This window comes from Sinohyriopsis cumingii, chromosome 8 (genome assembly GCF_028554795.1).
Source record: "Sinohyriopsis cumingii isolate HCF-2022 chromosome 8, ASM2855479v2, whole genome shotgun sequence".
Classification (NCBI taxonomy): domain Eukaryota; kingdom Metazoa; phylum Mollusca; class Bivalvia; order Unionida; family Unionidae; genus Sinohyriopsis; species Sinohyriopsis cumingii.
In genome coordinates, this window is record NC_142968.1 from 70879320 (window position 1) to 70902964 (window position 23645).

The following is a 23645-nucleotide window of genomic DNA, read 5'->3' on the forward strand; positions in this document are numbered from 1 at the left end:
CAAGAACGATTAGGTTATATTCACGTTGAACTTCTGGTTGGACATACTGTCCGTTGACCATTGAATTTATTAAAAGAGGAACATAGTTCAACCCAAGATTCAGAAATTAATCTAATTGCACATGTTTCTGATATCAATATATTTATCAAAGGTTTGTGAAGTTGCAAGAACTAATCTTGACTCTACTCTGTCAAAAATGAAATTAAGGTATGAAAGGAGCACAACAGAAAGGAGTTATCAGCCTGGTGATAAAATTCTAGTTCTCTTGCTCATATCTGAAAAACCTCTTCAGGTAATTAATATGGTCATTATACAATTGAAAAGAAAGCAAGTGACTTAAAATTACATCATTAAGACTCCTGGGAGGAGGAAGCATAAACAGCTTGGCTATATAAATATCTTAGTTGAGTAAATGTATATTGCTTCAGATAGCCATGTTGGACGTGTATTCAATTTAGTTGCACTTATCCCACACGATGATGATTTAAACAAGGGCATGACATCAGACTGTCGGGGGTTTGGCTTAACCAATCTTTGGAATACGTAAATAATAAATGATCTAAACCAGAAACTTCGCATCTGCAGCCACAAGAAAAGAGTGAAATAAAACAGCTATTGCTTGAATATGAGAACTTGCTTGTAGATGTTCCAACACAAAAAAAAAGATAAAATCTACCATTAAGTTGAAATTGTCGATTCTACACCCGTGACACAACATCCTTACACGGGAATCTCCTCAAACAGGATGTTTTGAGAGAAAAAATGCAGTTCAGTAAATAATGATTTATTCAACCAGGTAAAAGTAACTAGAGTTCACCATCTATTATTGTGCCAAAACCAGATAATACTTTCCGTATGTTTAGTGACTATAGAAAAGTCAAAAAGTGTCGTCAAGTTATAATAATTTCCAATGCCAAGAATCGATCGTTGCATTGTCAAAATGGTAAATAGAGGATCTCAAGTGGATAACGATTTAATATTAAATTTATGAAACGATTTGAATAATGTCCAGCTTTTGCGAGCCTTGGCTATATATATATATATATATATATATATATATATATATATATATATATATATATATATCAGGAGCCATAATTAACAATTATTCATTCCTATTCCTTTTATAATGTCTGCAGAAACATCTACTGTTGTATTTCGATTTAATTTGAGTGGAATCGTTTATTAAAATTATTCACTGGAATCAACCTGGACTTAGATTCAAAACGACTTTGTTGAGGGGGGTTTGAGTTACAATTCTTGGATCACTGGGTTGCAATTTGTTTTTCAAAACAAAACAAAAAATAAAGGTTTTTATTTGATGTGTTATCTAATTCATACGTTAACGCAATTCCATGTTAACACTTTCTTGAGGCTAGCTTCTAACAATGTGAACGCACCTGTGCATTTGTTTCGCGATTAATGCTATGCAGTGAGTGAATCAATTTCAAAGGTAAATGAAATTGAAAGGAAAACATATCAATGATACAGCGTACATTCTATACATATATTTGTTTTTGTATGTGATATAAATAAAATATACGTATAGTGTGTTCGCTGTATTACTGTTACACCACGAGATGTATACATTTTCCAGCTTAATGAAAAGTGGCTTACCGATTTTCCTTTTCATGAAAAATATTTAATCCAAATATTTAATTGAATTTTGTATTGAGAGAATGAATAAGACAGAGCTAAGACGAACAAATACACAAATTTTATACTTAAAAAAGTACATAAGAATTTCAAATGTTTGCTTTGTCAGTGTGTTCATCTTTATGAACAAAAATAATATCTAATTAAATCATTTAACATAACGTTCTCACAAGGACAAAGACGTTTAAATTTAGAATAATGGAAAATGTTTACTGTTGAGAATACAATTTAGAGTATATTGATGTGAAGAGCGACTGTATTCAGATCCACACGTCATCCAATGTTTACAATGACAAATATTTAAGTAGACACGTGATCTCGTAAAAGTCAATTAACAATTAACAGTGGGAGGACAAAGACAGTTTCAAAATGTTGATTATGCAGTATATAATTTAATTTGGGATTGTGATTTTTTCCCCCACTATATGTATATGATAGAATAAATGGCCGTTGAAGAAAGAACATTCCATCCCCATTAGTATTGTAACGTGGTTCGTTATTTGGACTGAGTACGTTATTGGCCAGGGTATGTGGAGAGCTCGCCCCATGGAGAACTCGCCCTGGGAGAACTAGTGCCATGGAGAACTCGCCCTGGAAGAACTCGCCCCAGAGTGGTTGGAGAAGTCGCCCCGATTGGTTGGAAAAATCACCCCAAAACTTGTCACCCAGATAACCTTTTTTTATAACAGAATTAAATCATCTTTTACGTGATTCATATTTTGATTTTTATATATACGCGATCACAATAGGTAATCATAAAAAGCAATATCATAGTAATATTTTCAAGGACAAAATTAAGTCTTAATATAATCTAATGAATGACGACATTATATTGATTAAAAAGGATGATAAGTCAAACACTATTATTATTATGAATCAAGATGATTATGTTAAAGAATTTGAACGTCAATTAAATGATGAAAAATACTACAAACATATTATCGAAGACCCGTCAATAAAAATTAAATTAAAAAATTCAACATGCATTAATGAGATGGCTAAAAATAATAATTCAGTATATGATGAATTTAATACTATCCCTCTTATCAGACGTACACCTCAATTCTACATATTACCCAAAACTCATACAAATCCTGACCATAATTGACTTTTAAATTTTCAAGGACGACCCATTATATCAGGTTATAATTCATATACTGAAAAACTATCCAAATTTATTGATCGTGTTTTACAACCTTTAATGAAATCACTTCCTTCATACATTAAAGACACAACTACTACTTTCATTAAAAAGTCGAAGTCTATTCCACAGCTATCTGATAATTTCAATCCTGGTATCATTAGATGTAACATCACTATATAGCAACAATCCGCATCCAGATGGTATTGAAGCGTGCAAATATTTTCTTGATAACAATCCTAATAATAGCACACTATCTAGTGAAGATATTTGTAAAATAATAAAACTTATCTTGGAAAATAATTATTGTCAATGTATTAATACGAATTACACACAAATAATGGGTACGTCAATGGGTATTAATATGGCTCCTTCATACTCTTCCCTTTCATGGGTAAATTAGAAAAGGATTTTCTTCAAACGAAAAGTTTAATCCATCTCTTTGGTTCAGATTTTTAGATGATATATTTATGATCTGGAAGCATTCAAATGAAGAACTGAAAAAATGTATTGATAGCCTAAATCATTTTCACCTGACGATTAGTTTTACTTATATTGCATCTAGTACGCATGTTTTATTTATAGATGTAAATGTAATAAAAAATATTGATAACACTGTCTCTACAAATATTAATATCAAGGAAACCAATATCCACCAATATATGGAATATTCTTCATGTCATCCCATGTCATGTAAAAACTGTATACCATATAACCGGTCAAAAAGATACCGACGCATTATTTCAGATGAATGTCAATAACAAAATTCGTTGAATAAATTACAAACATATTTACAAAATAGAAATTGTCCTACACATATCCCACCCACCCACCCCCCGGCCCCGCTGTTTTCCTGACTCGCGATATGTCGGCCTATTCTGCGAATAGCTTTGAAAAGATGTAATGTTTATCCATCTTACTGTAGAAATGAAATGTATTACTTTGGACTGTTTCTGTCAGCAGTTCAGTCGAGTAATTAGGTCACGCTTATAGCTAGTTTTTCAAAATTCAATGTAAAAATGCTAATAAATGGCAAGAGATAGTAAGCAAACTAAACCTATCTTGTAAAAAAGTTAGTAAAGTCCAACATTTTATGAAAAATAGGCTCTTAAGTGGAAGAGAAACAACAGTGAATAGGATGTAATGTTGGGGAAAAATCACTACAGAATTTAGAAACAGACTATACGCCGGGGAATTTGTATAGAATTTATGTTCTAGAGGCAAGTAGACACGTTGGGTAGCAGACGATTTTGTACGTGTGGACAGCTTCTTGCAAAATTGGAAACTGGGATTAAAATAGTTTTGTTTTAAGGTACACATTTCAATCTTTTATATGATGTATTTATTTGTATGATTCTAAAACATGCATAGTAAATCAAATTTTCTGGGGTACAGCTTCCAGGTCAAGGAGTGGGTCTTCACGTTGCCATTTAGAAATCACATTTTTATGTGCGTTTCGAATCTAAATGTGGGATATTTTTGTACACTTTATGAATATCACTTTTCTTAATTAATGTACCATTCTTCTTTCTGGATATAAAATGGGTTTTTGACCCAAAAGAGCACGTGATCAAATGTTTACAGAGATGAAAGTATCGTTGCGCAGAATTACCCGACGCGCAGTATAGGCCGACATGGCAATTATACTGGTGCCTGGTCGTTCCGTACCCATGTCGTTTCGTACCTAGTGGAAATTGGTCGTGTCGTACCCAAGGTGCTGGTCGTTTCGTACCCAAGCTGCTGGTCGTTTCGTACCCAGTGGAAATTTGTCGTTTCGTACCCAAGGTGCTGGTCGTTTCGTACCCAAGCTGCTTGTCGTTTCGCACCAATTAATTTACAAGTGTACAAGTATTTTCATATTTACGTCTCCCTTTTCCTAACTTAAACAAATCATATCCGGGCAAAAAATTTACCAAACACAGATAATTACAGTAATTGTATTGTTTTCACTGTATAAGAGCATCTATGTACAAAACGGAATTAAAAAAATATTCACATTGCCAGCAAGAAGAAATAAAAACTTTGGCCAGGTTTAAATAACTGAATAAGTCCATTATTTTTGTATAGTTCCAATTAACAATTACTTGTCATATTTCTTGGTATTATTTAGTAATGACTAACGTGTCCGATAAATTACAAATGGTTATCCCCTCAAAACAACAATACATTTTGCGATCTTTTGATAATGGGGCTGAATGCAGATACAATAGTGTCGTTTGTGTAAGTTTCTTTTCTCCAAGACCCAATACTGGTGTCAATTTCAATTTGTGTCGCCTGCTTTTAAAGGTGTTGAACGTGGTATATTATAAAGGCAACCAAGCCGTTTGGGGGGGGGGGGGAGGGGAGACAGCCGATCGCATTGGCATACTTGTGCACATTTTTTGCTCACTTTTGTTATCCTCCACATAAATAAAAGAGAGAGAGAGAGAGAGAGAGAGAGAGAGAGAGAGAAATTTAATTTGGCACTGCATTTTACATATATTTACTTTGTTGTTTAAAAACAGATTTAATTATTTAAATAATCGAAGATATGTATGCATGCTTTGATTGAGCCAGTTTTGAAACGTATTCAGTACAGCACCCTATGTAATATGGCATATATTTTTCCCAGATTAGAACAGTAAAAATTACCATCCAAAGAATGACTGAAGGAGATGTCTCGGAAGACGAAAGAATAGTTCGAAAAGATTTCTTAAATAACAAAAGACTAACAACATTATTCCGAAATGTACATTCTAGAGTTTTATTACATGCATACATGAAGAAAATACAATTACAATATGCATGGTATAATAATGCAATTAAATTGCCTTGTCATTCAGTTGTCGGGCTGTATATACTGCTGCAGCGTTTCAGTAATTTTGAGGAGGAGATGACGCCGTTCTGATACTCTTCCCACACCGAGAATATTCTCGCCTGCATTTGTTGATATTTGATAATTGATTCTTTTTGGCTTAATGATAAATTGAATTCATTGTATATAACTCCAAGTTTGCCATATGCTCTTTATACTAAAATATAAGTGCCTGAGTAAACCAATTTTAAATTCCGAAGATAAAGTTAATCCCCAGTAAACAAGTGAGGTAATTATAGTATTATTGTTAAAGAATTATTGACAGGGAATTTAGTAAAAATTCTCTGAATCTAAATACTGCTGAAAATTATAGACCTATTGAAATTATTTCAAAATAAAACAAAAACAAAAAAATAATCAAACACGTGTGAAATTGAATTAAGCTTGAAAGCTTAAACTTACTAGATATCCGTGGATTTTAGCATTTGATAACATTTCAATTATGATTCCCGTTAAAGTATACAAAGTCATATTATTATTATTATTATTATTATTCTTTATATGTATATCTATCACAAAGGAAAAAAAAAGCAACATAGAAAATACGTATGAAATATTTTTTATGATACTGGTGGTTACATTTGAAACGACTATATCACTGGGTACGAAACGACTCATTTGCGTACGAAACGACCAGCACCATGGGTACGAAACGACCATTGTTTTGGGTACGAAACAACTCATTTGGGTACGAATCGACTTGGGTACGAAACGACTTGGGTACGGAACGACCATGGGCCATTATACTCACTTGAGAAAAACATCTAAAATGTGATCAGATGTTTAGCAACAGTCGCAATTTTGAGGTGCAGAATACAATGCATGAGAAATGACGAGACATACTGGACATAAATCATTCAAATGTGATGTGTGTGATAAAATGTTCAGTGAGAATGGAAGTTTAAAAGTACATATGAGGATACACACTGGAGAGAAACCATTCAAATGTGAAGTTTGTGATAAAACGTTTAGTAAGAATGGAAATTTGAAGGTACACATGAGGATACACACTGGAGAGAAACCATTCAAATGTGAAGTGTGTGATAAAATGTTTAATGAGAATGGAACCTTGAAGGTACATATGGGGACACATACTGGAGAAAAACCATTCAAATGTCACATATGTGATAACCTTTTTTGTGAAAAACGAAGTCTGGAGATACACACGAGGACGCACACTGGAGAAAAACCATTCAAATGTGAAATATGCAATGACATGTTTATTCGGAGTGGCACATTGAAAAAGCACATGAGAATACATACTGGAGAAAAGCCATTCAAATGTGAAGTTTGTTATAAAGTGTTTAGTGAAAATGCGTGCTTGAAGGTGCACATGAGGATTCATACTGGAGAGAGGCCGTTCAAATGTGAAGTTTGTGATAAAAGGTTTATTCAGAGTGGAAACCTGAAGGTGCATATGACAATACACACTGGAGACAAACTATTCAAATGTGAAGTTTGTGATAAAATGTTTAGTGAGAGTCGCAGTCTGAAAGTGCACATGATGAGACATACTGGAGAAAAACCATTCAAATGTGAAGTATGTGTTAAAATGTTTATTAGGCGTGGTGATTTGAATAAGCACATGAGAATACACACTGGTGAGAAACCATTCAAATGTGAAGTTTGTGATAAAATGTTTAATGAGAATGGAGATTTAAAGAAGCATGTAAGGATACATACTGGAGAAAAACCATTTAAGTGTGGAGTTTGTGATAAAAGGTTTAGTCGGAATGGAAATCTAAAGGTGCATATGACTGTACATAATGGAGGAACAAGTACTCAAATATAAAGTTTGTCCTTAGCAATAGTAAAATCTTTTGTTGGAAGGTGCAAATGTGAACACATCCTAAAAACGAGAATGGAAGCCTGAGTGTGCACTTGAGAGAAACTGTCCTGTAAGACACGTGCATGAAATGGACATATCAGTCTCGCTGAGAATTTATTTGTGTTTGACTTGTATATAAATAACACCGGTTAGGAACTGACCATTTATGTTTTTGTTAGTGGCGGTGGTGGGGTTTTATCAAGATAATTTTCTCTTTTAATTTATGGATACAAATGGTTTGTTTTTCTCTAAATTTCGAATAAGAATATTCTTTTCAAGCTATATTAGAACGGAAAACAAAAATACACTAACCCAAACCCACTTTCCTCTCTCCCTCTCCTTTCACCCCAAAAATGAAATGGTCTGTCTGATAGGAATATTTAATGTTTCCCAAAACGTACATAGTTTTAGTTTTAACTCTGCTGGTCATAGAGTAGAACAGATTATGTGATTCTCTGTTGTCCATCATCTGTCTGCTATCTGTCCGTCTGTTAGCACATGTTTATGGCTACTCCTGCTCAACTACTTGGAGGATTGCCATGAAACTGTATGCACACATTTGTTCCTTGGTCTAGTTAGTCATAAATGAAAATGGTGCCACTCAGATATCAAATATGGCCACCACAGAGGCCATATTTAATTTTTTTTAATCATTATTCCTCCTGTACAGAAAGTCATGTTGACATGGTGTTTTCACCAGTATTCATATAACGTCTATTTGGTCATAATTTAAAAAGTCGCAAATCTGATATCCAATGTGGCAGCCACAAAGGCCATTTTGACAATCTTTTTATTGTTGTTCCTCCAGAATGGAATGTCATATGAACATGGGATTTTCGCTGAAAGACTTCGTATGAGATTTTGTTGGTTTTTAAATGAAAATGGTGCAGATTGATTCCAGGATGTCTGCCACAGTGGCCATCTTAAAAATCGTGTTATTGCTACTTCTTCTGAACAAAATGTAATATTGTTGTAAGGTTTTTACTAGAATGCTTCTTATGACAGGTAGTTCCTCAATAAAATGGTACCAGTCTGATGTCTGGTTGATATGGCCGCCACAGTGATGATCTTGAAAACCATATTATTGCTAATCTTTTTGAATGAAAAGTAATATTGCCAAGTGGTTTTCACTAGATGTCTTATTATATATACTTGGTCCAAAATTAAAATGGTTTGGAACCAATCTCTAATATGTGAACGGTAAATACATTTTCTAAATTGTTATCTATACTCAAATTAATGGAGTTTTCTTGATGTACAGTAATTAACACGTGATGGATTCTACTACACAGTTATGAGTTGTCAATAGACAAGTGTATTTCGGACTAGTTATGTTCACAATTAATCAAAATTTACATTGTTTATTGTTTCTCAGTGTAAATCATACTCACTGACAACAGGCAACCTCTTACAGATTTCGCTTGTATGAGGAATTTGAATTTTTTTATAGCCCCCTCCCCTCCCCAACACTTATCTCAACATCTGCTTCAGTGGACAATATTACATTGGTCCTGAGGATGTCAAGATCAATGGGCAGTACTGTATTATTAAAATGGTGACATTTTTGAAAACTGGAGACAAAATATTGAGGTTGGTGATATTTTGGCAACATCTTTTTTAAAACCAGTGCCATCCCAGCAAATGGTACCAAGTTGACATCCAATATGTCCACTAATGCAGCTGATTTTGAAAATCTTGTCATTGCTGAAGAATATCAAAGTTTGTTCCAAAGGAAGAAGCCATCTTATTTTATTTTATATAAAGAGCATTGTTGTAAAAGAAGTTCTAAATTATAACCCTTTTTTTCCAGTAAGGCATTTCATTACAACTCAGCTCCATAAGGTGACTATGATTCAATGAACCAGTTTCCGATATACTGTAGTGAAATTCTGTGTATAGCATACTTTATTAGAAGGTTCGTGTTGTTGGTTTTCTCTGTGCAAGATAAGATATACATGGCAGACAGTATAACTGGTGTAGGAAGAACCTAGGAAAAGCCCCAGTAAGAACCACCGACCCATGGGAGATTACAGGCAACTTTCTCACTTCCCTACACTGGTCAAGCCCAAGACTCAAGTCCATGCAGATATGTGTGAGATAGCAGTTTATGATAAGGCAATCCCACTCAAATGTGGTACACTCAGTGGTTCTAATAGACAGTGTTATAACAGGAGTGTACTGTATTAAACAGATCTGCTGCTTTTTGTTGTACTTGTAATAAATAGCTCGCTTGTTTGCTTTAATGTGCTTGTAGTTTTTGGGTTATATAGTTCATTAATGATGTCTTTGATATTTAATTTCATTGTGTGTTGTTAGGGATTTTATTACACAAGTAAATGTAGTCCAAGAAATCAACCCACCAAATCTGTGTTGATGCTGATGGATGATATGTGGTTAAGATGTCACTTGTTCATTACAATGTGCAATTTTTGCTACATGCAATTTTTTTTCTGTAACATACCTGCATACACTTTGGACACTGAACTGGTATTTGGTAACAGCCATATTTAGTGCAAAATTAAAAATGGCCATAGGGTTATGCTATTGCAAATGGATTTACAAATCACCAAACATGGGATTTGCTCCAGAAATATAATGTACATGTTGGCAAAAGAAAGTTAAGCTGAAGATAACTCCACAGCCATGAGAAATACCAGTAAGTGTATAAAATTTGCACCAATGTGTGCAGACAAGATTGGCTGCAGATTTGTGCAGGTTTTAATGAATAGGCAGTATCATCTCCATGGATGTGGGATAGATTTATTGGCCTAAGGTAAATGCACACATGCATTAGAAATTTTCCATCATATAAAGGACATCTGTGTTTAAAGGACACTTTTGTCCTATTTCATAAGAGTCTTTCTTAGTCAGGTTTTATTATAATTGAATAAAAACCAGTCAAGTTTGAAGAATGTAATGGTTCAGAATTGAAGGCAAATGTGTGTATAGTACATTCCTGTTGATTGACTGCATATACCTGTTAGGATGTACACATGCAGAAATTTCCTTTCTGTTCTGTATCAGGCAGTACCTTCAATGTTCTTTCAAAAAGATTGATGTTTCTTAAAGGTGATTATTGTATTGCTCACAAATTGTTGATAGTTTTCTTTTCATTTCCATACCATATCCATAAGCCCGTTTGAAAAAATTATAGCAAGTGATATACAAATAAAAAGTAAAAAGAGCAATCTTATCACAAAATGCTTAAGACATTCATGTCAGCGTGTTATCATTTATTGCATTCATCCTTTCGATAAAATTTGAATGAAAGATGCATGCAGCAATAATAATGTTTTGGAAATGAAGATGTTAAGATTAATAATTAGGACTAATAGATATTATAAATGATTGCTGTGCTATTTATAATGCACATATATTATAAATGATTGTTGTGCTATTTATAATGCGCATATACATTTACAATGAAGTACATGGAATATAATGACATGCCATAATTCTTTCCTAATATTTATTCATTAAAAGTAATATGGCAGTGTATAATGAAATAACAATAAATGATGAATGATGATGATCTTGACAATATTTTCTTGAAAGACGATGTTCTTTTTAAGATTGTATGTCATAACTATTTAGAAAACAATATTGATTATTTGAAAGTATGGCAATTTTCAAATACTGTAATTACTTCCAGATCTACCATCATATAATGCACAAACTGATCTGGGTCTTTGCAGTTTGCTTGGAGCAATCAGTAGGACAAACAGTATAGACCCCCTGATCTGCAGGCACATTATGCTACAGCAAATTAGGATCATTGCTTTTTGCAGTTTGACTCGACTTATTTAGAGAGTATATACACTGCAACAGTACATGGAATTCATCTACACTGTACTGACAACTGCACTCCATCAATGGTCAATCACTTCATTAAATAATTGATTTTCATTTGAAAACTTTTAACGTTAGTTAATTTGTCAGCTAGAAAAAGCCAAAGTTTGATATTCTTACTTTGAAGTCAGCCGCTATGGGTGTTTGGTCCTTGCTATGGGTGTTTGGTCCTTGCTATGGGTGTTTGCTTCCTATCTTTTTATTAAATGATGGTAAATCAGAAAGTATATGTATTCACAGTTCCTAACAGCCATTGGAAGGTGCCAAGCTTTGATGTTTTTGTATCTTTGTTTCAGAATAAACATTATCTGCTAAGTGAATGTTTCTTGTTTGTTACAAAACATAAGAAAACAAATAAGATATTAGTTTGTGGAAAATGAATTTCAACTTGAAATATGGACTGAGAAATGCAGTGAGGTTAAATAGTAATATTTCCATGTAATATTAGTTTCTTGTAGTATATAAAGTCTACCATGTACAAATGTTCTTTCCCCATTGATACATCTACCATATATATTAGAATGGTGTATTGTAATTGCACATAACTACGAAGTGTAAGAAAAATGCTGCTGGATGACAGCGATGCTGATGATAATGTTGTTGTTTCAGATTTAATGCCATTTTTCAGCACACAGTAGGGGTTATACATAGTGGCCAATATATCTGGCGGAGGAAGAAGTCAGACATATCCATGAAGAACCAAAGACCCACCGGAAGAAACTGGCAAGCTTTCTTACATACCCACACTGGTTGTACCCTACAGTTGGAACCCATGATAACAGAGGAAAGATGTTGGTGATATGTAAAGTGTAACAAGTTAATAGCATAATTGATCAAAAAATGTCTTCACTTGAGATTTGGAAACAGTTTTGCAGCATGTGTAATGTAGACTGGAAGAAAATACTGCATCAAATAAATTCATGTAGACTAGAACATACTAGGCCAAATATAGTCATGCACACTAGAATAACATACTATGCCAAGAAAATCATGTAAACTGGAATAACTTACTATACTAAAAAAGTCATGTAAACTGGAATAATATACTATGCCAAGAAAGTCATGTAAACTGGAATAACATACTATACTAAAAAGGTCATGTAAACTGGAATAATATACTATGCCAAAAAAGTCATGCAAACTGGAATAACATACTATGCCAAATATAAAGTCATGCATACTAGAATAACATACTATGCCAAAAAAGTCATGTAAACTGGAATAACATACTATGCAAAATAAAGTCATGCACATTAGAATAACTAGAAAAAACATATTATGCCAAAAAAGTCATGTAACTGGAATCACATAATGTGAAAAATAAAGTCACAAAGGCTGGAATAACATACTATGCCAAATAAAGTCATGCACACTTGAATAACATACTATGCCAAAAAAGTCATGTAAACTGGAATAACATTCTGTGTACAAATAAAGTCATGTAAACTATAATAACATAATGTGCCTAATAAAGTCATGTAGACTGGAATAACATACTGTGCCAAATAAAGTCATGTAGACTGGAATAACATACTGTGCCAAATAAAGTCATGCAGACTGGAATACCATAATGTGCCAAATAAAGTCATGTAGGCTAACATAACATACTGTGCCAAATAAATTCATGCAGACTGCAATAACATTATGTGCCAAATAAAGTCATGCATGCTAGAATAACATACTGTGCCAAATAAAGTCATGTACACTGGAATAACATACTGTGCCAAATAAAATCATATAGACTGGAATAACATATTGTGCCGAATAATGTCATGTAAACTGGAATAGCATACTGTGCCAAATAAAGTCATGTAGACTAGAATAACATAATGTGCGAAATAAAGTCATAAAGACTAGAATAAAATATAATCACAAATAAATCCATAGAGACTGGAATAACATAATGAGCCAAATAAAGTCATGTAGACTGGAATAACATAATGTGCCAAATAAAGTAATGTAGATAAGAATAAGAAACTATGCCAAATAAATTCATATAGACTGGAATAACATTATGTGCCAAATAAAGTCATGCACGCTAGAATAACATACTGTACCTAAAAAGTCATGTAGACTAGAATAACGTACTATGCCAGATAAAGTCATGTATACTGGAGTAACATAATGTGCCATATAAAGTCACGTTGACTCGAAAAACATACTGTGCTAAATAGTCATGTAGACTAAAATAACATACTGTGCCAGATAAAGTAATGTCTGCATTTACCTAAAATATTGAAATGATCATGGAATGATTGGAAAATAGTGTGGAGTAGCACAAAATAAACGTAATTTAAAATTATTTCATGTAAAGCCAAAATGTCCTGTCATTTCCATTATTTACCTGGATATGAGGTATATCTTATCTTGAATGAAATTGAGGTAGTCAGAGTAATGTATGATTGGTCATCAAGTTATCAAATGATCTATTTAGATAACAAATAAAAACGAAATGGGTAGAATGGAAAAGCTAATGCCTAATCTAATGAATAAAAAAATACATTCTGCATTATCGAGTGCTAAAATTATATGTTGTTGTTGTTGTTGTTGTGGGGTTAAATAACGCCATTTTTCAGCACGAAAGACTATACATGACGGCCAGTATTAATGGTGGAGGAAGAACCCGGAAAACCCCGGAAAGAACCACCGACCCACGAAAATTATATGTGCAGTTAGATTTAAAAATTACAATAGTACGCAGAATAATGAAACTGAAACAAAAAGCATGGATGAAATGATGATGATGATGATGATAATAATAATAATAATGTTATTGTTGTTATATTATTATTATTATTATTATTATTATTATTATAAAACTTAGAAGTGAAGCAGAATATCAAGGTAGTGATTATAAACCTAATTTTTATAACTAAAGCTCCTTTCGATAAAGCAATGAAAAATGTAACGGCCGAACAAAAGATCTGAGTGTCGTTCTGAAGAGAAAACAGATTGGAAAAGGCAATGATTATTGTCTGCACGAATAATATTCATTAAAGAATTAGTGCATATCGTTACAAAAACAGAAATAGCTCTTGATAATTCAATATACATTGGTAGTACAATATTAGATGAATCAGAATTAAAAAGATATATTCCATGTCCTGTTGAATCCAGGTTACCAATGCCAATTTTCCACATTCGGGGGATCGTTGACACAAATAATCCGGCATCAAGACTTCTCGAAATTGCTTGATTTACGTTTTTACGTGAGTGAACCTAAGGTGGTAAACATAAACTTCGCTTCCTTGGTCAAAGCCAAGGCCGCAGCCAAAAGACTTTGTCGCTAAGTCTGGCTTGAGTCCAAGAAGATCTAATTTGTTTGTGATTCTGTGCACGAGACGCCCGTTCGCTTTCAACACGGGGAAACTCCGCAGGCCAATCTGATTAAAATCAATCTCCGCTGTCGTACGCGAAGATTGGACGACGACACCTTAAGGGTCATGTTCTGGTGATCGTTGAACTAGCCAATGGAAATGCAGCTTTTAAATGTCTAAAAGTGACAAATCGTTCGGTACACATTCATGCTCTTCATCCACACTGCTAATTCTCCAAAATTGAAGATATAAGAATTCATCTGATTGGTTGGTAAAATTATCAAATATGTAATAAAATAGGTTACCAGAGCATGACCCGTTAATGGTCGCTGTCAGATCTTCATGTATAACAGTTGAGATCTGATTTTATTCAGATTTCTCAGCAGGCAAGCACCTTATTCCGAGCCATCCATTGTGCGGTTACGTCGGCCCTACACGCTGTTGCAACCACAAAAGCATAAGCCACAGATGCCAACAACGCTATAGTAGCCTCGAGGAATGAAACTAGTACACTACCCTTTTGCATTTGCACAACCTCTGATTTATACAACTTGAACGCGTCCGAGGTGTTATTTATATTTGGCCGTCTTGAGCTGCACAAGTTGCGGTTGGAATAAAATCACAAGAACGTTATTAGTCAATTTTGCCGAAGAATATTTTTTGTGAGACTACGCTCATTTCTTGTCGTGCTTTTTTGCACGCTAGTTTCGGTAAAGGCGAGAATTAACTTCGTTATGTGGACTAGTTTTAATTGTGCAGTTCATTTACGAGTTTGTGAAACCACTGCATCTTATCCAAGAGAACCACAACAATGTACCCGTAAACGGTACCATCCGTATTTTCACGTGCTCAAAAGCTTGTCGATCACGGTATGCTTGTCAAGGTCTAGATGCCTGAGAGAAAAGTATTTAATTGGGTCCAATGTAGCAAGGTCTTTCCGGGAAATATGTAGTCCCGTGTCGACGTTTTGCGCCCGGTCCATGTACAACCATAGTTTGTGATATGCAAACGTAATTGAATGAAAATTCGAGACAATTTTGTCGAAGGGTATCTGATGATCATTTAATCACAACGAAACTTCATTCATTCCTGACCAATCAAATATCATTGTACTGGTGTTATCTTCCCTCCGCTCAATGCATAGATTGAAACGCCTCAAACGCGTGTCTTGGTGCGCTCACACATCCTTGAGGGCTTATTATCGACGATAACAGCTAAACAAAGCCTTCATACAAATCTGTGGTGAGCGTGGGAAATGACAGTGGTGATGGGTCTTCGGAACTCATAAACAAATCCAAATGCGATTATGTGGCCAAAGAAAGGGTTATTGCGGGTATCCACAATGTCAATCATTACGACTCCATGGTCTTAAAATAAGCAATAGAAAAGAGAGAAAACCAACTAGTTTTGTAAAATTTAACAAATAAGTTCTTTCCAAAGAACACAAAGTTAAAATTTAAAACGAGTTTCAAGAATGCAAATTAAATCCCAAACAGTCCAAAGAGTTTTATCACCAGTCCTGATAAATAAAATTCTAAATAAATTCTAGTTGGATTTCGATCCAACGCTGAAGCTGGTGATGTGCCCGTAGTGGCCTGTGATGTGGTTTGTGACAAAGTTTTTAAAAAATATCTTTATGAAACAAAAAAATATAATCCAAAATGTCCTTGTTTGAATTCACTATTTTTCCCAGTTCACATCTCTCTCTATGACTAGTATTGGTGAGAACTGTGTATTTCTAGTGAATATAATAATTTGAATAAATTAATTCCAGCTCAAATCAAATAGTGAGCACAACAATAAGACTGATTTCTGCTACAGATGTTATTGCAGGAATAAATAATTTTACCCAGGAAATAAGATTATAAAACCCTCTACGTAACCTAAGTCACAATTAGCATTTTCTAAAGAAATATATTTTAAAAAAAACTATTGTTTTAATGAAAAATTCCACTCTAGAAGATTATTTCACTAAAATTATAATAAAGAAAATGGTAAACATAATGTCCTTGACTCAAAGATAATTATCCTAATATTTATCTTACACTCAGAGAAAGACTGGTTCCAAATATGTAAACAACGAATTTGACTTCGGACATGGTCAAGTACAAAATACAATTATACACAACATCTAATGAATTAAGGAAACCTGAAAATGCAGATTAAATATACATAGCACAATTTTGACAACTGAACTCTTGGTATCGTAGGTATTGGTACCGTTTTCCCTCGATTTGCACAAATGCCTCACACGGGAGTAAATACCAAAACGTGTCACGTACGTCTAATTCTATTCGATCACATTAATCAGAATTCGTAGCCGGGTTTGAATAATACCGAAAATGTCGCGCGCTTTGATCAATCAATAAAAGCGCATTCACTTCAAACGCGGTACATCTTTGACTAAAGCCATGGTGATATTTTATACATTTACGGTTTCGTTTAAAACCTTTTGCGGCCTGTCCACAACCGGGTAGAACTGAAGGTTCTAGGTCGGCTTCCCATAGCCATATTTGCAATCTTTGGATCGGTGATGGCTTGAGCCAACTTGATCAAAAGTTGTTGAGCAGCTTCGTTGTTGATTTTACTAACCGGTCGAGGTATTGTTGCCGTGGATGGAAGTGCAGCTGCAGGATTCAATCGTCGACTCATTAATCCGGATTTTTAACGGGTCCACAGCACGGTTTATGATGTTGTACACCACTCGCATCTCAGTTCTTTAGCGATCGGTGACACGCGTGAGTTCAGGGTCGTGAGCACATTTAGTCTGGAACTCATGTGAAAAGTCCTTGGAGAACATCACTTAAGCCTATTCCCTAATATGCCGCGTTCATAAGAATTCTCGTGTTGGTGAAACGTCCGCGTACGACCTTTATTTTATTAAATATCAGGTCGATCTTTAATGTACAGTTGTATTGTCAGATTCTTCTCGCGTGTTAGACACACGTGTCTGTCTTGCGTCAGGAGAGAAAACTGTATTTGTGGAAGTCGATGATTGTTGCATGATAGATACATGGGGTACATTTGGGCGAATCCGAACAAAACAAAATACAAAATCCAGTGTGGAAGCTTCGATGTTTATCGTCGAGGCTGAGACCCTGTAACTGCCTCTGATGGTGTCATAAGTCAGATTAACCTGAATTGTTCAGGTGATCCTGACAATGTCTGGAACGATATGGTTTGCGGACCTGACAGGTCCTGATCATACCATTCATTTGTTTCTTGGTACCTTGTACAGTGTATCTTTAGTCAACATGGCAGAGATGAGCGTTGGCTCATTCACGAATATGAAAATTGTAGAATCATTGCCAGTTATCAACAAAATCCTTGGTCAGATCTCATCGTTTAATATTGTAGACGACTTTGGGAATCAATACAACATCCTAGTTTACACCAGGTCCACCAAGAACACGAACGAGTTATTTATGTTGGGACAACTAAACGGCTGAGAATAGATATTAGGCCAACTGCAATAAACGCGCGACTACACTAACGAGATTAAGAGTTGGCTGGATCGCCCCGAGGTGATCGGAGTAGGAAACACCACGCATAATTGCGGTCTGTTTAGGAGATTATGAACAACGAGCTTACTATGGATTGTATATGCAACAACACACTGCACTGCATCATTGATTTCCTTAAATACGTACATGATTTTAATGGTAGACACGTCAGAACCCATCATGAGTATTGTACACATCATCGAGATCGTTAGTGAGTTTATGTATACACGCGAATCGACTCAACGACCATGATGCGACTGGTGATCAACCGCTGACAAACCGATGCAGCCTCGTCGATGACGTCTAACGTGTTGTTTTCTGCGCGATCTGATGCCAGGATCATTTTTTAAACCTGTCCACGAGTTTATGGACCTACTGCTTGTCTGCGGTCGCACAATCATGATGACACTTTGTTTAGGTAAATCTCAAAGAGAAACATCGTCCAGATGCGGTCGCGTATGTTGATGCAGATATTTGTCGGTTTCATTGTTAGATTCCTCCTACTCCTGACCCAATGCTCCATATATTATTTCAACTTTTATCCGAAATGCCCACTTTTGATCAGACTTTAGCTGCGTTCTGTCTGGAAAGCAACTGTTTTTGTTTGGGTATATACGTTTATTAGTAGTATGGAGAAGAAGCGGGAAATGCTAATATTTTCTAAGTCACCCCAATCTTTTGACATAAATATTTTACACAGGGCTTCCCATGACTTGCGTTTGGGTGGTAGTGGTATATACTCCATTCTGTTTTCGACACCTTCTTGCGTTTCTCCACTGTCGCCTCTGATCGCATCTGTATATTGTGGGATTTTCGCAATCAACTCTGGCAGGTGTTTAATGACTTGGGCTGTCCTGACAATAGGACCCTGTTATTCGTCTGTTCCCATCGTAGTTGGTGGCGCATGCGACTCTCTTCGCCTGTTCCGTGGTTTTGCGCGTGGGTTCGATCAGTGGTACAAATGTATCTTCGAAGCTCGCCGTGATGTCTTTTCGTACGATCTATCAATGCCGCACAATATCTCTGACAATCTTGCAGACTGGCATGCTTGTGGCATCCGTGAGCCATCTCTGGTACGGCACCGCTGACGGATTATATCATGATACACATAAAATGGTTGTTAAATTAAACGATTTTCCAATCCCAGACAAAGCAATTGTCAGAAACTAGTCCAACTTTTATTCCTGCTTCATCTTCATACATTTATCGTATTATTTCTGATTTGGATGATCGATTTGACATCCATAACAATGTTCTGTGGAAGCTGGATTTCAACACGAAGGTGGCGGAAGTGTCCTTCGTTACTGAATTGGCGTGAAATCAAACCTCCCTAAAGCATATCCTCCTGAATAATCCTCGTACGAAATACCGCGGCTGCACTTGGTACCTTGCTGTCGTGTGAATTCAAACAGTATCAAGCAAGATCGCAATATCTTTCTGTGCAAAGTTATGTTCAAAAGGTCTGATAAACAGCATCTGACTATCCCGAGTGGTTTCTATCGTTGACACGTCAAAGTGTTGAAACTCGAAAGGATTTTTCATCGATGGCTCCATTCAAGGCTGCATTGATAACGATGCCTGTGAGCTAACGACGTTTGGTTAGCTGTCCTTAGAAAACATTATCTTTGCTCTTGGGTCGCAGTCCAGGGTCAATTGTGAACGTTTGTTTGTTGTTTTGGGGGTTTGTTTTCTTTGGTTTCCACTAACCTTATTTTATTCTTACTTGTTCTGCTCAAAGTCTGACTGATTTCTCTTCCAAATTAAGGCAAAACTTCCATACGGCGCATGTAAAATCTGGCTTCTTCAATGTTCATTTTGTACTTGTTAGCATTGGCCATCAATTGGAACACGGTAATACTTCGATCCAGTCTCAGGCATGCATCTACTGCATTCAGCAAATAACTGTCTTCCAACCACGTGTTCAAATGCAAACGATCCACCAGTTCTAAACCGGGTCCTTGCTTGATTATCTTTTATTGGTCGTTAAACCCAACACTGTGAAGATCGTCATCTTCTATCAACTCTGTGACGTTTAACTTTCCCAAAAGTGTCAGGTAACGTCTGTGAAAACCACAAATTCATTCACATTCATGTACAGATTCAAAGGCAAGTGCTTCCAAATCTGCAAACATATACCCAAAAGACAATCGTTCCGAAGTTTGGTGACATAAGTTGCTTTACTATCATTCAGAAGTTAGGACGCAGAACCAAAACTGCAAATAACATACTGACATACAAAATATGTACCGCTAGATATGTCGGCGAAAGCTTTGACTTCAGCAAATAAATGAATCACCACAGGAGCCATATTCACAACAACGCGAAACTCACGAACCACAACTCAATTAGACATTTTATAGGGTCTTTTGAGATGCTACTGAGTCTGAATTGCAATGGACCAATATTTGAACAATACGTAAGGAATAACACTAAATACTGCAACCGAAAAGTCATGGCTAATTTGACTTTACACGAATTATTATTATTATTATTATTATTATTATTATTATTATTATTATTGTCGTGTTTGTTCTTGCTATTATTATTATTATTATTATTGTTAATTGTTCTGCATCAGTAGTAGGTAATTAGGGTTTCTGACTCAGCGGGGTGTTTTTGCCCCCCCCCCCCCTTCGGACAAGTACAAAAAATTTATTTAAAAAAAAAGTTCCCCCCTTCAGACATCTATCAAAACTAAACTTGTTTCAAAACGTATCTATTTAGGTGAAATATATCGCTGAGATACTTTCTAAAAATATAAAATCTGTGCAGTGATGAAAAATTTTAAAAAATTTCGCCAGAACACCCCGTTTCACCTCCTACTAAAAACGATACCCAATCTACTTTTACGATAAAATCTAATCTAGTTTAAGTTTTACTGATATCTACTGACTATCTTATGTAAATACGATCGGATCGATTTCATCCTGACTTATTCATTAACTCCTTCTAACGCTGATTTAGAGTTGCCAAACGTAATTATCTTATGAACTACATTTCTCATGATGTCCTTAGCTCGTTTATTAACTTTTTAATTTGCAAGATTAAAACAACACATCTTACTGCGCAATCAGACGAACTCCACGGTATGATTGAAGCTTGTCTCGTCTTTGAACTTGCCTATCACCTTTTATTTATCTCATCAATGACATCCGCTACTGACGGGATAATCAGGAGATCGAACAGCTCGCGATGCTCATACATATCATGTTTAACCTTGTCGCATTCTATTTCGTACAAAAGAGAATAAGTATCCATGAATAGCAACTTTGCATTTGGCCACTGCTGCTTAACAAATCCATAGTGGAAGTCGTACATTAACCATTTCGATAACTCAAACACCGAAGCTCCAGCATATACTGGGTTATCCAACATCAGGTTCGTCTTCCTCTGTATCGCCGCCAGATTTTCACTGAAAATATTCATGCTAACAAAACTATCGGACTCGGTAAGCTTGTTTCGTCGATTGACATAATTTACTATTTCGATGTTAACTCGCTTGCAAATGTTCTTCATCGACTTTCCGAACACGCTGTTATTCATCAGCTTGAAAAAGTTCTTCTCGAAATCAGTGGTTGCAGCTGTCATTTTATTTGTATTTGAGTCGATATAGCTTTTCATCCACAGAGACTGATTAAACTTTAGCACACGATGGATTTTTTTCGCAGTATGAGGCCAGCATCAACTGTCTGTTTGATGTTTGTGTAATGAATGACGTAATAACGTTTTTTGAGAAGATTAGGGACTAGCTTTCTAACACCTGATGTTTTTCTACCACTAGCCATCGACCGCTGTTTTTCTGATAGTAAATCGTAGTTGATATTTATCGAATCCACACAAAACGGATAATCATCATGTAGCTCATGAAGATCAACTGGATAGTTAAGATCAACTTCAACAAAATAGATGTGATCCGCCTTTGAAAGATCCTCTGACGGGTGATTGACGTTTCACAGAAAAACTGTTCCGGAGTTATTCATGTGAATCCACCTACTGGCATATACTGGTAGATCCCCTACACGTAAAGATTGTTTGAATCAAGATAAATGATGTAAACCGATGGAAGATCTTTACTGTAATTCACCACGTACTTGTTGTTTGCACGCCCATATTTTTCATTATAACTCTAATCCCACCTCGGATTCCACGTTCGGTGAAGTTGAACATATCAGGATCCGTGAGCAGCTCCAATTTTACTTTGCTGTGCTCGAGTAATGCGTACCATGATAATCCAGACGTCGAATAATACCATGAGGGTTCTAGCTATTAATTGTTAGTGCTAAATTTACGAAACTCCTCGAAAACATTCGCAAGCAGCAATACATATGTTGCCAGGTACAGATCGTGATTATCACCAAAGGTTTTACAATCGAACTTTTTCCAGATCGATTTCGCGTATTCATAATCGCTGTTGGATACGTCTGAGAGATTTACGTAGAATAAAATTTGTCCTTGTCTGGCAATGATGTCTCATCAAACTTGTTCCAATCGTTGAGATATTCGTATGGAAAGATACCTTTGTGAGTAAGCGGCTCGCGTTGTCGCCAAACTCCTCGAGACATCAAATCTTTTAAAACTACTAACTAGCTCGTCTAACGGCGCTGCCATAAAATGATGACTGTCAATGAATTTGAGCTTGCCTTATGTCGCAGACATATACCTCTCAAAATTATTCGCAATACATCTATTGTTATCAGCATTGTCCAGTTGCAGATGATTGCGAATTTTTTACCGCCCAAAGCTTCTCTGATGATATGAGCATCATATCAATGGAAATTGTGAAATACAACAGGAACAAAATTCGGAGGTATATACTTCAAGTTGCATTTGTCACGCGCTGACCAGCGATATTTGCCTGTGACATGGCAGTGGTTTTTTACGCGATCAGATCTGAGAATACCGTTGCAGATATGACAGTTTTCTGCCGTTTCTACCTTCACTGATCAAATGCTTTAACAAACACACGGTAGGATCTGGACCGCGATAGATCTTAATCGGTTTTGATAGACAAGAATCAACTGTACATATATATGACTTTATACCCAACACCACAAGGAACATGATTATGCACTCGATTGTTGCTTGATTTGTTGGGATCAAATTATTTTGTCTCTATAAGCTCGATGATAGACTCGAAATCTCTGTATATTATGAAAGGAAGCTGCATCGAGCGAAAAAGTTTTCAAACTGTTGCATTTTTTCCCCCGCTGGGCACTGGTAAACCTTAAACATATGAGCAATATTCAAGATGCTTGTCTAAAGCTTCCTGTGATATACATACATGGAGACACTTAACCCAGAAAAGTTTCTTTGCATTGTGCTTGTTATCCGGTATTCGCAATAATCCATTGAAATATTTGATCCACATATAACACCCATGATAGAGAAGTAGATTTATTGCGATTTTTTATTAGCTCGATCGAATACCCGCCATATATATATAGTTAGCGATTTATTATCTTCCACAGCATACACGCTAACTCCACCTGGTAACAAA

General features: G+C 35.5%; 1 protein-coding gene across 1 annotated transcript in view; it reads left to right on the forward strand.

Moving 5' to 3' along the window:
- LOC149793786 (uncharacterized) overlaps window positions 1–23645 on the forward strand; it is a 131813-nt gene that overhangs the window by 28262 nt on the left and 79906 nt on the right. Inside the window, exons 3-5 of the mRNA XM_089969052.1 lie at window positions 6479–7429; window positions 8288–8295; window positions 8930–9069. Of these exons, the coding sequence (XP_089825178.1) occupies window positions 6479–7429; window positions 8288–8295; window positions 8930–9069 (1099 nt within the window). The remainder of the gene's footprint in view (window positions 1–6478; window positions 7430–8287; window positions 8296–8929; window positions 9070–23645) is intronic.